The following is a 16,489-nucleotide window of genomic DNA, read 5'->3' on the forward strand; positions in this document are numbered from 1 at the left end:
TGACGCACAAAAGTTACACGGTCTGCCATCTGTTGCAGCTTAGTGAAAGAACAACAAATACATAATGTCTCCCCTTCTACAACTGATTTTAGCACATATTATCCCAGACAAATGCTGGGTTTCATTACGAATGCAATTAAAATAAAACAAACACAGGCAACGAATTTATTTTAGAAGGCCCTTAAGAGATCAGTTAGGTGGGAAAGAGTTCAGACACTACTGGCGCAAAGGCTGACAGCGATACTCATTCCTGTTTGATTTATGAAGATACCCATCTCCAAAAGCATACAGTAAGCAACACATAAGGGCTTCACAGAACTGAAGGACTATTACTACTCCCCATCTAAAAATAGGGCGAGGGAATTTTCCCAGACCCATAAATCCCATGAGCATGTCTTTGCTACATACTGGAAACTTCCTGAAAGCAAAAAAACATTTCTTTCAGGCGATTAAAAGACATTATGCGAAGTGGTTTCATGTGTAAAATTATAATTTCCTACCTTTGTGGTATTACTAGGGAGCTTACCAGAAAACGAATACCACAAACCTGAAACATCAGCAGCTCAGAGAGAAGATTAAACTCAATCAAATCTCGGTCAGAGATGCCAGATGGCAACAATACCAAGTCAGCTATGTTCTACTCATCACTGCTGCAGAGATGCTTACCAAATCACAGTCTTAAGAGAAAAAAACTCCAAATGAACGATTTTCAGTGACTGACTGAGCATCCATAAAGTTGTGGTCAGTTTCAGAAAGAGCCTTTGTAGTTTATCAGTGTCGGGCAGCGCTCTAGTGCTCACCTGTTCACACTTTATCATCATTAGCTGGTGGTGTGAGGATACTTCACCTGAACTTGTAATCATGCCTTAGGCATCACAGTGGTAATTGAGAGAACTTATTCATACATGTCACTTATTCATTTAATGTCCATCACAAGAAAGACAATTTTCTTAACAATTGAACCATTAATAAAGTTATTTAAGTTCACCCAAAAATAACAATTCCGTCATTATGTACTCACCTTTCGAGTTGTTCCAAATTTCTTTGTTCTGATGAACACAGAGAAAGATATTTGGAAAAATCCTTGTAACCAAACAGATCTTGGCTGCCATTGACTACCATAGTAGGAAATTCGCTTTATAAATGTATTTGTTCTGTTGAACACAAAAGAAGATATTTTGAAGATGACTACTTTGGTAGTAGAACTGTTAGGTTACAAGCATTCGTGCATTTCTCTGTGTTCAACCAAATAAAGACATTTATACAGGTTTGGCACAAATTTGGCAATAGATTTATACAAACCAATGCCAAAATATAGCAAGAGATAAATCTAAACAGAACACACTTTATGCTTTGATTTGAAAGGGCCCTTTTTAGTCACTTTAAATTTATTCAGCAGCCTCAATTCATGTGTGCCTGACAGTCACAGCTGTGAAACCCAACCTTTGACTAGTTTTAACAAGAGCACTACTGAGTTAATGTAATCAACACGAATGTGGCTTATATTTTACAACAAAATAAAAAGCTTAAAAATATATATTTTTTGGTTTCATGAACACATTTTAGCCTAAATCAATGCTGTAATGGATCTGGACATCATTTTATTTCAGTCATTTTGTAGGCTTATTCTCATCAAGATCCGTCTATAATGAATATGTTTATTGTACTAAAGTCATTTTTCTTAAATAAAATAATTCAATTACATTAAGTAGAATAAAAAAGTACAGTATTATTTTTTCATGGTAGTAACTTTTTTGCTCATTAGCGACATGTTCGATACGGTTTGATTTATCATCAATGGTACGAGCTCACGCAATTGAATGGGGACGGGGACCAGTGTGCATATTCATAAATCTGTGTATACTAAATGTAGCAAGGTGAGTTTTAAGTGATAAAATGATCGGATGCAATGGGACTTTAAATACAAAAGTATAAAACAGATTTCCAGCACCCTTGGGTGCTCAATTTCTCCCTATTAATAAACGCAAGCTTATTTAAAATAAACAAAATAGGTTATGTTTATTTGACATAAATTAACATACAAGTACAGACATGCTACTTATCAAAACACTTCTATAATAGTTGGCTACATTTTCCGGACAGCTTTCACACTGCATCTCTACTGACAGTGTGGTACAATGCAACAAATATCTCAAAAATGACCAAACGCACGCACAACAAGAGCAAAGTGCTTTTAACAGCTCACAAGCAGAGTACACAAGTTACTATGGTCAGCGTTTTCTTGTTTGAGCGTTCACGCAATTAAGGTGCAGTTGTAAAAAAAGTAATGCTTCATTACACGGTCAACTCAATGACATTAACATTGTATTAATGCGTTTGACATTGTGTTTGCGATAAGGGATGCAATGAATCACTGAAAAAAGGCTGTAACCTTGCATTGTGAAATACCTATACATAGGGTCTACATATCGAAAAGCAAACAGAACAAGTGGTGGACTATACTACAAGTGCACTTGTTTTGTCAATGCAGCCATTTAAGGCTGCTAGAAATTGGTCCTACTTCTTGTCCCCTTGGAATGTTTTCCTCAATCTGACTTAACCAACATTGTTTTGAGATTCCAACTCATGCTGTACTACACAGTTTTGGCTTGGCCTGTAATGCAAGTTCTTTAACTTCATTCAAGCTGTTTGTAATTGTGCCCATTCATTTTCTTCAAGCGAATGATGTTGTTATTGCCATCAACAGTGCAAATGTTTACTAGCACACAGGAATAACATTCATTGTGTAAAATATGGACAACTCTTTTGTGCTTGACAAGTGACCGTGCCAAATACATGCAAAAGCAAAACCTTTCATGAAATAGAAATGACACAAAGCATCTAGATTTCAAGACCAATCCAAAAATAAAGCATTACATATAGGCCTAGCATCAGCAGCAGTTGTGCCATATGAAACTGCTTATAATTATATATTATGTAGTTTTTGAGGAAGATATATGGACAACAATTCTGCAAAAGTGAAACAATGAGAGTCCCTCTGTTAAAAAGAGACAAAGTACAATTGTAAGTTGTGCATTTTATCTTTTTGAACCAAATCTGAAGCTCATACAGGCATGTATAAAAGCTGGACATTTCAGTTTAAGATACTCTGGCAGTGATTCTTGAAACTTTGATCCTTAAAGACCAATTCATTTGGCACAGTTTCGATCCAGGTTTGCATTGCAAATGAACACAAAACAGGCCAATGATGGTAAAGCAAGCAACCACATGACATTCTTTTTTCTTACTAAAGGCAGAAAACTGAAAATGGCACATGAAATGAACTACAGTCTAAAGAAATAAAAATAAATAGCCCTTTTCTGTTGACATCTTGTAAACTTGCCTCTTTCTTTTCGCAATTTTTAAAAGAGTGATCCTTCAAGCAGGCAAAATGGCACGTCCTCTCCGAAGTAAAAATAGAAAATATGCCCAAAAAAGGAGTAGATATTGATGTGCTTGAAATCTCAACTGTCGTGCGATGGAACGCAGCGCAAAACAAGAGCATCCCTGGATCTCAAACTACTTGCAAGCCTCGCTCGTGGCCATCCAGTTGCACCTTGATCTTGTGAAGTTCCTCGATCTCTTGATGGTGCCGCTCGGTTTTGTGGCGTACCAGCGAGCGGTAGAAGTGGATGGTGAACACCACAAAGATCAATCCGACCGGCACCATGATAATGGTGGAGGCCAAAGCCGCCTGCCACCCGCTGTACCCCGGCTGAACCGCGGGGGTGCTACCGTTCTGCTTCAGGGCTGCGAGAACCAATGCGGACTGCACCCCAGAGTCAACCGGCAAGAATTTGATCCAGCAGAGAAGCACCACTTCCGCTAGGAACAACAGAATTCCCAAGGCGGTGGAAAAACCCCAGGCGAGCTCGATATAGTGGTGCATCCTTTCATGGGGAGATTCGGAGACGGAGTTGAGATTGTGAATGTTGCTGACAGCTTCGACGTTGGGCAGGATGCAGGTACTGATGAGGAGAGCAAAGAGGTGGACGGCCACCAGTACTGTGGTACAGACGCTGAAAGCAACGAGAAGGAAGCGTGGGTAGTTGTACTGCATCTCCAGCTGCACCTCTACCATGGCCACCTGGTCAGGAAACATAATAGTTAAAAAATGGTGTCGTCAAACATTTGCCATTTATTTTCTCCATATTCTTAAAGCAGTGTGTAGACGTATGCCTTATCTAAACATGCAAGAGAAGATACAATATATTAACCTACAGATAACCTAAACAATGTGTTCTGATGGTTGTACTGTCTTTGCAAAAGGTGATGCATTTCAAAAAGTTCTCATTACCTTATTTTATATCAAAAAGTTCATTTTTTCAGGCTTTAACAGTCATAAATAATACTGACCATTGCAAAGCCAGACAGCAAGGCCGAGGTTCGACTTGAGGCTTTGAGTTTAGCCCTGCTGAGGTACAGTTTTCTCCACGAAAGCGCCTGGACAGAGTGGTGGTTGGACGTGACCAGCTCCAGATAGCTGCGACGAACCCAATCTCTGTAGTCCATTCCTCCACCATCCTGCAGCCTGTCAGAGCATCCTGGAGCTGGAGAGCCCATTGGCACATTCAGCTCACTGCTCATAGTAACTGTGGAGAGTTTTTACATCAGAGATTATGCTTTTTTTAATGATCTAACAAATTACAAAAATGTACTTGTCGGACACACCAATGCAACATGCACACAATTATTAATCCATCTTTAATCTGCATTTAAATGTGGAAAATCATTTAACACCATATTGTTACCATCTGATACTGTCACAAGCATAATATATAAATATAATATAATATGCAAATTGCAGAAACGGCTTTGTAATCTGAAACATACCTGATTGGCTTTGCCTTTCTTTAGGACTGGCTTTCATCACACATGTCTGGTTAAAATGAACAAATTAGTAATTTAGTTAAAGTTAAATTATACTTGGAATATACCGTATTGTCTCAACATACTAAATACCTCTTGGACTCTTCGGTGCTTTAGAAATTACATACACAATACACCTTTAAATAAAGAGCAGAAAGATATACGAAACAAACAGACAACTTCTTAAAATGTAAACATTGGTGCAAAAGCACTTCTGGTTTCATTTTGTAAACTTGCATATGAAACTAGGATATTCATTTAACATTTTCAATCGGTTATACAAGTTCTGTTGGTTGTATTTTGTACATTTGTGTAGTGTCAAAAACAAAAACAGGAAGTTCTTCTGGACCAGGATTTTTCAAGTCTTTCGAAGTGGTCTATAATAATAAACATCATAACATAAGAAAAATGTCAATAACTAGCCATAACACCACATAGAACATTATGGAGACCTTAAATGGACAGTTCACCCAAAAATGAAAATTCTTTCATCATTTACTCTCCATCAGGTTGTTCCAAACTTTTGCTCTGCTAAACACAACGGAAGATATTCGGAAGAATGTCAGTAACCAAACAGATCTATTCCCCATAGACTCCCATAGTATTTATTTTCCCAACTATGGCAGTAAATTGGGGATGAGACCTGTTTAGTTTATGCCATTCTTCCAAATATCTTTGCGTTTAGCAGAACAAAGAAATATATACTCATTTGGAACAACTTGATCGGGAGTAAATAATGACCGCGTGAACTGTCCCTTTAAACAAAAATCTAGAATAATTAAAAACGTATATTTATTATGCCCCAGTTTAAAAGGCAAGATTCGGATAGAACACTCAAAATACAAAAACACAGTATAACAGCCTTCACAGTATAACGACTGTGTTCTTGACTTGCACACTGCAAAGCTTGGAATTTTGTTGAATATCTGTTTTCGCCAAACCTCCCCACATAACACTCTGTACATTCATCATCCACTCCCAGTTTATGTGACAATATCATTTGTGTTTCCCTGACAACAGTCTGCTCATGCAATAACTCAAGGGCCCTGTTTTCATTTTTCACCATATCTTCATAGCGTGGACCAGATCAGCAATCTTGCTTTTATATTCACTGTAATCACAAAGATATTTAGTTAACCCGAATTGCATTTCTGTCTTCTACCATTGCGTTCCTGTAGCTACTTTGGTAGTCCTGGTCTCAATCCCCAGGAATGCACACTGATAAAAATGTATAACGATTTTGATTAAACTCAACACTAATAAATACCCTAAATGTATTCCTAAAGAAATCTACAAGAAGTGTGGACGCCAGTGAATGGTTCCCTACTAACTAAAGGATCTCAGGACCAATACACACACTCCAAAGAGTTGATGGGACATGAAAGTTGAAGCACACGTCATAAATGCAACACAAAGATCACATTTCAGACATGCTCAGGGCTGTTTGCTTGAGGGTTGCCGGTAATAATGTACTTGTGCACAGACCTGTCGATTTCATCATAAGACTTCAATAGATCCTCAGCAGCCACGGGGTTTCATTTGTGTTTCCCATGTTTGCTGTTTTGACTCTCAAAGACACTCAATGGCACCTGTGGCATTTAGTGAATGTCAAAGGAACACGATTGGAGCTCATAAATGTCTTCTTTACGATCACCTACATCCTGGATGGTCTGATGGTGAATAAATGAAAAGTATATTTTCATTTTCAAGTAAACTGTTCCTTTAAAAAGGAAAAAAAAGGTAAGGCAACACCATGTTTTACATGATATGTGGTATTACCATAGTATGGCCACAGTTCTTTTATCCAATGGTCAGCTGCTCAAATCAAAGTATATATAGTCTTTCTGACATCCTGTGGGATGAATGTAAGTCTAGCGCATCAATGATTTAAATACATTTTAAATGCCCATCATCTACTCGGGTCCCAAATAAAACTGCAGGAAGACCGAATCAGTTGCATCAACACACACAAGTCTAAAAGCAGATATGACTGCAAAGTAAAGCTGCACACAATAAACGCAGCACCACGGATGTCTTTCTCAGTCCATACACATTCCTTCCGTATCATCAGATCTCGATCGCCGTTTCTAGAGAAAGCCAACAAACGCATGACGCATGACACATGCACAACTACGCTGATATCATTATCCAGCTTACCTTTGCTGCTAGACACTATTTGTGTTCACATCCACATGAGAGCGAGGAACTGTTACACGGTGGATTCGAGGAGTATTATGGACAGCTGTACTGCACACTCACGTTTCCGCTTACTGGCTCTCCTCCAGTGTCACGTGATCTCCACGTCCTCCTCTGCTCCCTTTGTTTGGGCCTGTTCGGCTGCATGTGAAACTGCGCAAGCGTATCGGCGTATGACATTTAGCACCGCGAGAGGTAGTCGAGAATATGTAGATCGGTGTGCTCTCGCGGTACTGGATGTCATAAATCGACTAGCATGCGCAGGACTGCGTGAAGTGAAAGCGGCCATACCTCTTAATGCTTTTTTCAGTCTCAATTGTAAAAGAAAAATCCTGCTTCACGTTCATTTTAAACACAATATTTAGAAGCAAATTAGATTTCGTTTACCCACGAAAGAATGCTAACAATATTGTTTGTGCAGCATCCTTTATCCTATAAAAGCCCTATTTTGTACGTGTTTATTTTATTTATTTGTGTAGTTGTTTTCAGCAAAATGTCAAAGACGTTTTTTGTTCATGTTCGAGTTCTTTTTTTATTTTTATTTTTTATAGGAACCATTTTATTGAGGGTACGCAATATTGTGATTACACACTTGTGAATACAATCTATGATTGTTAAATTATTATTGTTATTGTTATGTTTTGTATACAATGTAATCTTCTTATTAGGTTTTATGGAGGTTGGCATTGGCAAACCAGATATAAATTTCAGCATCGCAAATCATAACCCACTAGTCAAAACCAGGTCCGTTTCTCAATATGCGTTCTTCGGTGTTCTTTTTATTGACAGTATAGTAATATCAAAACATAGACATAAACAAACACTAGGGGGAGTTTACAAAATATATCTAAGGAATTACAAAGTTTTCAGTGCCTTTTATGCTTTTGTGTCTTTTGTCCATGTGTTCTCGCTCTACGTCATCCGTCATATAATAAGTAATATATATAATAAGTCCGTTCCAAAACTCAAGAACAACGCATGAAAGTTCCCCGATCTGTTCTCGATATTAAGGATACATCAAATGCAGCCTTGCGCCCCTACGGAACCCGCTTGAAGTCCCAGAAGTCACTGCGGCGCATCCATCCAAGTTCCTTCTTCCGAGATTGCCCAACTCCACGAGAACACAAGTCCGTGCTTTTTTTTTTTTAAATTTTTTTTATTATTATTAACATTGTATAACATTAACAAAAAAGACAATCATAGTTTAACATTCACAACCAACCTTAGCTTACATACAAATATTAGAACATAATATTCATATCATTCTTAAGTACAATGAAGACAGTGGAAAAAAAAAAAAAAAAAAAAACATAAATAAATAAATAAACAAACAATAATTTAAACAAAGTAGTGGAGTAGGAAGTTATTCAAATTATAAAACCAAAATCTTCCAACACTGAGCATGTTCTAGTTCTAACCCTGTGAAGAATAACGTTCTTTTGAGTGTTTCCACAATTTCGCCGCTAGATGTCGCTGTTTAGAGTGTCGCGTGAAACGGGCGGATATGACGACATATTATGCGCCGTGTGCCCGCGTTGTGTGGATGGACGTTTGTAGTGCACTTTAGTGTTCAAATAAACAGACTGTAAGGGGAAATATTTGTACCCGAAAAAGAGAACAAAGGGTGAGTAAACAGTGAACTGAATGTTATCATGATGCATTAAGTTGTCTTCCGCTAAGTAGCCTAGAATTTACAACTCTGTAGTCTGGCTGATTTCCCTCAGACTAACGTTACCATGGTACTTTGAGTGAGCAAGCGCAGTCATTCAGTCGGTGTTTGCTTTAAGCATAGGCTGGTTAAACATGATGTAATATTGTTCAAATCTTATTTGTAAATGAAACAGGATATTGTCTTGTGTGTTTTGAAATTAGTAACTCTGCAGGTCAATTTAGCTTTAAAAAGATGTCGGACGAAGACGAAGCCCCAGTTGTGAAAAAGACCAGGATCTTCTATGGAAGTCTTGAAGAGAAGGAGAAGGAACGCCTTAGCCGTGAAGGAACAACTTCTGCTAAAGATGCAGTTAAGGCAGGCATCCAGGCTGGACATATTAATATCTCCATCGGTAAGTTTAAACGGAGAGTTACTGTTAGTATAATCTTCTTCTTATCAAACTACTCCAGATTCTGACCTTTGTATTGGCATCTTCTGAAGTAAATTTGTTTTCCCCTCAGGTGAGTGCATGGAAATGGAGGACCACGTGAGCGAGCGACAGGCTGAAGTATTGGCAGAGTTTGAGCGCAGAAAGCGAGCCAGACAAATCACCGTCTCCACCGATGATGTTGAGGTCAAGGCTTGTCTCCGAGCTCTTGGCGAGCCAATCACGCTGTTTGGGGAAGGACCTGTGGATAGACGAGAGAGGTGGGTGGCCACTACGTCTGTGGGCCAGAGAGCCGAGACCGTTCAGACTGAAGCTCACCAAGACATGAGATCAACATTAAACGCTATAATGTTTGTTAGAGAGTCTAGTGTTGTGATTTAGTGCTGTGATTTTTAATACCTTTTCATTTTTTATCAACAGATTGCGGAACGTTCTTTCCGTGATTGGTCCTGACGCTTTGAAGAAATCAAAGAAGGAAGAGGAAAAAATAAAGCGAACGCAAGATGAGGTAAGATTTTTTTCTGTCTTTTAATTCACTTTTCCCTCACAGAATCCAATGGATGTGAAGGCTCATGGAATGTGAATGTTTTTGCATGTGTTATAAGCAGAATCAACAGACGTGGTACCATGAAGGTCCTTCTTCTCTGAAAGAGGCGCGTCTGTGGTTGGTGAAGTATTCATTGCCCAGGTAAAAACGATTAGTAGTTATTGAAAAATGTCATAAATGTTTATATACATCATTCTCATGTAAATTGGAAAAATAATGGGATCTGTTTCATTTGGTACAGGGCAGTTGAGAGGTTAGATGCCGCAAGAGCCTTAAAGGAGATTCCAGAATCTACAAGAACAGTACGACAACAAGAGCTTCACAAGAGCCTCCGGGTATGACCGCATTTCCAGAAAATGGAAAAAGTGGCTTTATGTTGATGCATTTTCTTACTCGTTATGTATTATTTTGTTTTTACAGAATGTGAATAACTTCTGCAGTCAGATTGGCGATGACCGTCCAATATCCTACTGCCAGTTTAGCCCCAACTCTAAGCTACTGGTGACGGCATCTTGGTGTGCTATAATTCTTTCACTTATTCTTTTTTAAATGTATGGTTTCATAATGTGTAATGTACGTTACGTTCTCTGTTGGTTTTTGTAGGAGTGGTTTGTGTAAATTGTGGAAAGTCCCAGACTGTACACCCGTGCGCACATTAAGGGGTAAATCTCTTCTAGTTTTCAGTTACTTGGCCATGGTGATAGAGTATATTGTCTATTTCTCAGTGTTAATGTAACATGTTTAATAGCCCTTTACTTGAATTACCCTCTTCATCTTTAGGTCACAATTCCAATGTAGGAGCGATTTGCTTTCACCCTCAAGCCACGCTTACACTGGACGAGTCAGATGTCAATATGGCCTCCTGTGGGGTGGACGGCTCGGTTAAGCTGTGGAGTTTAGACAGGTATGTATGTGTCCGTAGTTTTTTCGGTCTCTGTCTTTAAAATGAATTTAGAAAATTGCTCATGTAACCTTTTATATCTGTAGTGATGAGCCTGTAGCAGATATTGAAGGGCACTCCATGAGGGTGGCACGGGTAGCCTGGCACCCATCTGGGCGGTTTTTGGGCACAACTTGGTAAGATTTTTTATATTTATATAAGTTTAAGTTCAGTAAAATGATATATAATTAGTTATTCTGGAAATATTGTGTTGATTTTAATGTCGTGCTACTTCCACTATAATTCCACTAATGTAACTGACAAAACAATAAACAAAATGGATCAGGAAATGCATCTAAACAAATTTCACAAGTGTATACGTTCTTAATTTCCAACATCTTATACATTTAACTAAATGTACATTTTCTTTTTAAGCTATGATTGCTCATGGCGACTGTGGGATCTTGAAGTTCAAGAAGAAATTTTACATCAGGAAGGGCACAGTAAAGGAGTCCATGACCTTGACTTTCACCCGGATGGCTCGCTCGCAGGAACTGGGTGAGAGCTTTATGTTGAAACTCGATACTTCGATCTGTCTTTCTGTTCATTTAAATTAAAAAGATTGAGACCATTGCTCAACTTTTTCTGTTATTAAAGTCTTAAAGTTTTGAGAGGAAAACCACTTCCGCTTCATACTGATTTAACAAAACCTGCTTGGTTAAGTTGGATTTAATATTTAAAGTGCATCTTATTTGTATCAACATGATCTTTGCAGTGGTCTGGATGCATTTGCTCGTGTCTGGGACCTGCGTACCGGTCGTTGTGTCATGTTCTTAGAGGGTCATCTAAAAGAGATTTACGGCATCAACTTCTCACCAAACGGGTAACGACGTATATCTTAATATTTAATATGATTAAACGCCTTGTTAAATCATCCTTTTTTTAACCTTGCTCTTATTTTTATTTTAGCTACCATTTGGCAACAGGAAGTGGAGATCACACTTGTAAAGTCTGGGACCTCCGGCAGAGACGTTGTATATACACGATTCCCGCCCATCAGAACCTCCTGTCGTCCGTCAAGTTCCAGCGTAGGTGTTCAAGATCAAAGCTTATTTAACAGCATAAGCAGTTTTTCTCTCTTTTCAACTTTCCCAACTCTTACTTTTATAACACAAAACACATAAAAGCTGAATTGTACCTTTAACATTCACAATTGCTATTTATTGGGATCAATACCACATAACATGATATGTAAATTGACACATCCCCAACTCCAAAGTTAAGTCATCTTATGAGTTCCCACTGATAATTACAAAGCTGGTGCTTTAATCTGTAAACAGGTTCATCCTGACATTGAAAGCAATATTAATTCACTGTTGACATTGTTCCTGACCGTGTCAATATAACACTGTTCTTTTTTAGCAAATGACGGGCATTTCTTGCTGACTGGTGCGTATGACAACACAGCCAAGGTGTGGACTCATCCAGGCTGGTCTCCTCTGAAGACTCTGGCGGGACATGAGGGAAAAGTTATGGGGCTTGACCTTTCACGTGACGGACAACTCATTGCAACCTGCTCTTATGACCGAACCTTCAAACTCTGGATGACAGAATAAAATCTGTCTGTTTTTTCGGTGCGAGTTTGTGTTCGAGGGAACATCAGACTGCTTGTGAAAGTGCTGTCTTTGTTTTCAGCACTTGAGTATGTTACTATTTTTGATCAAATCTATGATGGCGTATATCATGTGTTCATTTTTAACATTCAGTTCTCTTTTAATTGTTTTGTTGTTTTTTAAGGGCTGTAAATTGGAGTTTCAAGCTAATTGTTCAATTGTCTTTGACAATTCGCTTCAATTAAAAACATGCACAATCATTTTCCCTTGTATTTTTAGTAGTGTCTCAAGAAACATTACGTTCTGCCCTTCGTGATTCTGTTTGAAGCCCATTCAGACATACAGTACATCGAACTACTCTTAAGCAAACGTCCTTCCCATTTCACAGAATCTGCCACATAACCATTGCATTTGGGTGCACAAAATACATCCAGTGTTATTGTCCGAGGCAGTTCTGTGTACAGTGCAACAATCATTAGTAGACGTATCTGCTCAAACGGTCATGAGAAGGTATCTTTTTAGTTTTTAACAAAATCTGAAACATAAAGCGTCCTGTCTTTGCCCCTTGTGAAGGGAAATGAGTTCCAAGCCTTCATCAGCACCACCAGCAGCAGAGCAAGCAGTGCTTGCAACAGGGACTCCTATGGAACCGGGGGTCAGCCGTTGCCACATTGGCCCAGGCTGAGGGTGGCTGCTCTGTGATTGTCTGTTTGAAGGAACTCTTGGTCTCCAGCGGTGCTTTCTGGCTGTACGTTCGCTGGTTTTCAACTTCAGCTTTAACCCCCAGAAACGCTGCCAGGTCTAGGTCAAGTCCACAGGCGCCCCCGCGAGGAAGAGGAGTGTTCTGCCTGCACTGGGGACAGGGAATCCACGTCTATGGAGGATCAGAAATCACATCTACGTCAATCAGAAGTGTCTGACACTGCAGGGGTTGAGATCAGTTAGTATATTATCATCTTGGTCATGATGGAAACAGGATATTTGTTTCTAGATCGCCACAAATTCATTATTTTAATACTAAACCACTAACGGTTGTTTTCCAAACAGGTTTCCAATTCCTTCCCGCCCTTTCATGAGAGGCTATTGGCTTGGCAAAAATGTAGTTGCATCCATCCCAGATGTATATTTCTTTAAAAAGACAAATCATTTTAGATTATTTAGGTTTAGGTGATCCTCTAAAATCGAAAAGCTCCAAAAACCATCCATCCAAATGACTACATAATAATTGAGTTGTGAGAGAAAGCGGCTAATATTTTGAGCGTTTTTTTCAATGTCGCATATTAATGTATAAACCGAGATCAGTGTAAATACAACAATGATGGTACATTGATAACTTTGAATCTCATTGGTCCTCGTGTTCCGCATCTGTTTTGTCACGATAAACTGTCACTATAACTACATTTAAACTACACTAATGTAGTTTAAACTACAAGGAATGGGATGAGGATATAGAACAGAATTTTCATTTTTAGGTGAACTGTTCCTTTTATTTTAGTTGTGGTTGTTAATGGCACTTAATGAGAATTTAAGCCACTTGAGGGATACACAAATGCTTTCTCGTTCTTTGGTTAGTAGAGTTTTTAGAGTCTACAAAAGGCTGAGTTAATAAAGTGTTATGCTGTTTTAACCTTTTGTGTAAATAAATAAAAGGGACAACACAATTTGTTAAAAAATGTGATGTCATTAAAACTTGTTCCAAATATGCATAAATAGCTTTTTTTTCCGATGAACACAGAGAAATATATTTGGACTAATCCTTTTAACCACTATACTAAAACAGACTACTATAATAAGAAAAATGGCTTTATACATATCTGTTGTGTTGGACACAAAAGAAGATATTTTGAATGTAGGAAAGCAAACTGTTTGCTGGGACATTTGACTACCATTGTCATTTTCACTACTATGGCAGTGTTCTTACAAATATTTTCTGTGTGTTCATCAAAAATGTATACAGATTTGGAACAACTTAAGGATGAGTACTTTTCTTTTTTGGGTGAACTGTTCCTTTCACTAGACAGAGATAAAAACATACTGTGCTGTTTAAGCACAAAATACTTAATATTTTCATAATACACCGCAGACAGTGTTCAAAACAGTTAAAAAACAAATTACTGAAAACAAATTACTGCTCATGACCTTAAAAAACTTTACAACAGTTTTCTGGATTTAAGTGATATCTACAGCATTTAGAAATGTTTAGTAGTATAAAACCACTTAGCTAAGCAAGCATCTCAACACCTAAATAACCATATTGTACAATGTGAAGTGGAGAATTGCACAATGCTGGCCGCACCTGCTCATTGATGACGGTGTCCAGTCGTTTTAGGCAAGCCTGGCAAAATGTGTGGCCACAGTAGAGTTTCCGAGGGAGCCTCTCTCCTAAGTTATACACACTGTAGCAGATGATGCAGTCCAGTTTCCGGCTGTCCCTGGAGTTCTGCGGCCCAATCTCCACATTGCCCTCAACTGGAGCTTCAGACACGACAACATCCGAGACCCTAAACAATGAGCTCAACATGATACAAGCATCTCTTTTGTGTTTGTATAGATGAACACAAAAGATATTAGACACTTCCTGGTTTTCACAGCTAAAAGGTTGTTTGTACACTGTAAAAAACACATTTTCTGGCAGCTGGGTCATCAGAACAATACTGTAATAAAACAGTCTTGTCACGTAAAATCACATGTTTTTCTTGCAAATTTGCAGTCTTTTTCTGTAATTTTATGTTTTTACCGTATTTCACGAAAAAAATCCTGTTAATAAAACTGCAATTTTCAGGCAGAAAATACTATAAAATAACCGTTTTGTGATAAAAAATGACTCACTGTAATAACGGAATTTTACAGAATTGATTTTTTTACAGCTTTGTCATGTACAAATTCTAAACTCCTGTAATTTTATGGAATTTTACAGATTTGTTCTGATCTTTAACATTCAGAAAGTAAATTTACAAGAAACATATTTATGGAGCCCTAGCTGCCATTTTTCACAGTGCATGTTTTTCTTGTAAATTTGCAGTCTATATCTGTAATGAATTTAAACTATACTTTGAAATTCTATACAATTACAGTTTTCACATTATATGTTAAAATCTGTAAAACAGTAAAATCCTTTATAATTTGACTACAGTGTACGCCTGTGAACGTGAATGATGTAGAAAAGTGAAGTTAGCTCTGGTTAGTTTATGTTGTAGAATTGTTTGTTTGATACATTTTAGATTTTACAAAAATACTTTTTGGGACCTTTTTAATATTTTTTCTCAACTCAACCAGTTACATGCAAGGTCAGTTAGCGCTAGTCAATGTGTAAGCCGAGCTGGTTGTATCTGTTTACCATTAGGGACAGTGCTGAATTTATACGCGTGTGAGATTATAATAAAAGATAGAACTTTTAATCATCTTTCAAACCTTATTTGCAAGCAGCTGTCATAACACATACAACCATGACCAAACATGTTTTATTTGCATAACCCAGCAATGTGATTTCATTGTTTATAGTCAGAGAGTTAAACGTCAAAATGGTTTATTTAATGGAAATCATATAATTCATTCCAGAAGACGTAATTTAATAACCACAGTCATGGATGAATAGAATACGAATGAATATATTTGAAAAATAATCTTAAGAATTCAAAATGCATTTATTACACAACATTTTAACAACGTTTGTGATATGTCATTCATTAGTAAGTAAATACGTAAAACCACATTCCGTATATTAATGAACCTTCGTGTGCTGTAAGGTTTTAAAAATCAACTTTTCCATGAAGCACGTCTACCTGTCTTCTTCCTCTCCAGGTTTGTTTTGTAGCTCTCCGGTCTCTTGGGGTTCTGACGTTCCACTCACAGTTCCATCCATGTTTAATGTACCAAAAGTCCAACGTCTGCTAACATTTTACAGTCAGTTCTGTATTGGTTTCTCCATGGTTCACGTCCTTTGTCAGATGGTTTTACACCTCAGTGCACTCTCTCTCTCACTTTGAAGTTCTGCTCGCAACTCCCTGTAGAACTGGCTCAGCCCTTTGTTGCCGTTTGTTCCCAACCAACCACAACTGCCTTTCTGAAATCGAGGGCAAACAATGGTGTACCTCTCCAAAGCGTTTAATATTTAAGTACTCTCTGTCCATGAAAACCTGTGCCTTAGACACACACACACACAACAATGCACGTTCACCCTCCTGAAAAAAAGGATTGTGGGAGGAGGTTGTAAATGAGTTGCATTACTGCAGTCGTGTATCTTATAAATCTCACTGCTCTTGTCCTTCAATGCTCAATGATTTGC

General features: G+C 38.1%; 3 protein-coding genes across 9 annotated transcripts; 1 reads left to right on the top strand and 2 right to left on the bottom strand.

Moving 5' to 3' along the window:
- Positions 1-1,977: 1,977 nt before the first annotated feature.
- orai2 (ORAI calcium release-activated calcium modulator 2) lies at positions 1,978-7,180 on the bottom strand. Of its 3 annotated transcripts, XM_079480002.1 has the most exons (7): positions 7,027-7,162; positions 6,649-6,956; positions 6,355-6,539; positions 4,963-5,006; positions 4,834-4,879; positions 4,357-4,592; positions 1,997-4,087 (listed from the first exon to the last, which is right to left on the bottom strand). In XM_079480002.1, exons 5-7 carry the CDS (start codon positions 4,868-4,870, stop codon positions 3,515-3,517), a joined length of 846 nt encoding a protein of 281 aa, XP_079336128.1. In that variant the 5' UTR covers positions 4,871-4,879; positions 4,963-5,006; positions 6,355-6,539; positions 6,649-6,956; positions 7,027-7,162; the 3' UTR covers positions 1,997-3,514. The 3 variants fall into 3 exon arrangements, with proteins under 3 accessions (XP_079336126.1, XP_079336128.1, XP_079336127.1); XM_079480001.1 differs by lacking the exons at positions 6,355-6,539; positions 6,649-6,956; XM_079480000.1 differs by lacking the exons at positions 4,963-5,006; positions 6,355-6,539; positions 6,649-6,956 and having other exon boundaries at positions 1,978-4,087; positions 7,027-7,180.
- A 1,354-nt stretch (positions 7,181-8,534) lies between these two features.
- prpf4 (pre-mRNA splicing tri-snRNP complex factor PRPF4) lies at positions 8,535-12,527 on the top strand. Of its 5 annotated transcripts, none has more exons than XM_079450704.1 (14): positions 8,535-8,689; positions 8,959-9,128; positions 9,238-9,424; positions 9,585-9,672; positions 9,773-9,852; positions 9,953-10,046; positions 10,132-10,226; positions 10,315-10,373; positions 10,492-10,615; positions 10,699-10,788; positions 11,027-11,149; positions 11,367-11,474; positions 11,561-11,679; positions 12,014-12,466. In XM_079450704.1, the coding sequence occupies exons 2-14, from the start codon at positions 8,969-8,971 to the stop codon at positions 12,205-12,207; spliced, it is 1,521 nt and encodes a 506-aa protein (XP_079306830.1). In that variant the 5' UTR covers positions 8,535-8,689; positions 8,959-8,968; the 3' UTR covers positions 12,208-12,466. The 5 variants fall into 5 exon arrangements, with proteins under 5 accessions (XP_079306830.1, XP_079306831.1, XP_079306829.1 ...); XM_079450705.1 differs by having other exon boundaries at positions 8,560-8,689; positions 8,949-9,128; XM_079450703.1 differs by having other exon boundaries at positions 8,561-8,689; positions 8,938-9,128; positions 12,014-12,527.
- Positions 11,786-16,373, bottom strand: rnf224 (ring finger protein 224). Its single transcript, XM_079450745.1, has 3 exons — positions 15,987-16,373; positions 14,501-14,705; positions 11,786-13,078 (listed from the first exon to the last, which is right to left on the bottom strand). The coding sequence occupies exons 1-3, from the start codon at positions 16,064-16,066 to the stop codon at positions 12,800-12,802; spliced, it is 564 nt and encodes a 187-aa protein (XP_079306871.1). The 5' UTR covers positions 16,067-16,373; the 3' UTR covers positions 11,786-12,799.
- Positions 16,374-16,489: the final 116 nt, after the last annotated feature.

Source organism: Barbatula barbatula, assembly GCF_947034865.1.
Source record: "Barbatula barbatula genome assembly, chromosome: 2".
NCBI lineage: Eukaryota > Metazoa > Chordata > Actinopteri > Cypriniformes > Nemacheilidae > Barbatula > Barbatula barbatula.

Bases quoted from the DNA above. Each gene is read 5' to 3' on its own strand.
- orai2 (XM_079480000.1), bottom strand. From the start codon at position 4,870: ATGAAAGCCAGTCCTAAAGAAAGGCAAAGCCAATCAG. The intron at 4,593-4,833 runs GTATGTTTCAGA...AACTCTCCACAG, and splicing joins AGAAAGGCAAAGCCAATCAG to TTACTATGAGCAGTGAGCTG. The intron at 4,088-4,356 runs GTCAGTATTATT...TTTCCTGACCAG, and splicing joins TGCTGTCTGGCTTTGCAATG to GTGGCCATGGTAGAGGTGCA.
- rnf224 (XM_079450745.1), bottom strand. From the start codon at position 16,066: ATGGATGGAACTGTGAGTGGAACGTCAGAACCCCAAGAGACCGGAGAG. The intron at 14,706-15,986 runs GTAGACGTGCTT...CTCATTGTTTAG, and splicing joins CCTGGAGAGGAAGAAGACAG to GGTCTCGGATGTTGTCGTGT. The intron at 13,079-14,500 runs GTGCGGCCAGCA...GATCCTCCATAG, and splicing joins ACACCGTCATCAATGAGCAG to ACGTGGATTCCCTGTCCCCA.
- prpf4 (XM_079450702.1), top strand. From the start codon at position 8,969: ATGTCGGACGAAGACGAAGCCCCAGTTGTGAAAAAGACCAGGATCTTC. The intron at 10,616-10,698 runs GTATGTATGTGT...TTATATCTGTAG, and splicing joins AAGCTGTGGAGTTTAGACAG to TGATGAGCCTGTAGCAGATA. The intron at 10,789-11,026 runs GTAAGATTTTTT...TTTCTTTTTAAG, and splicing joins CGGTTTTTGGGCACAACTTG to CTATGATTGCTCATGGCGAC.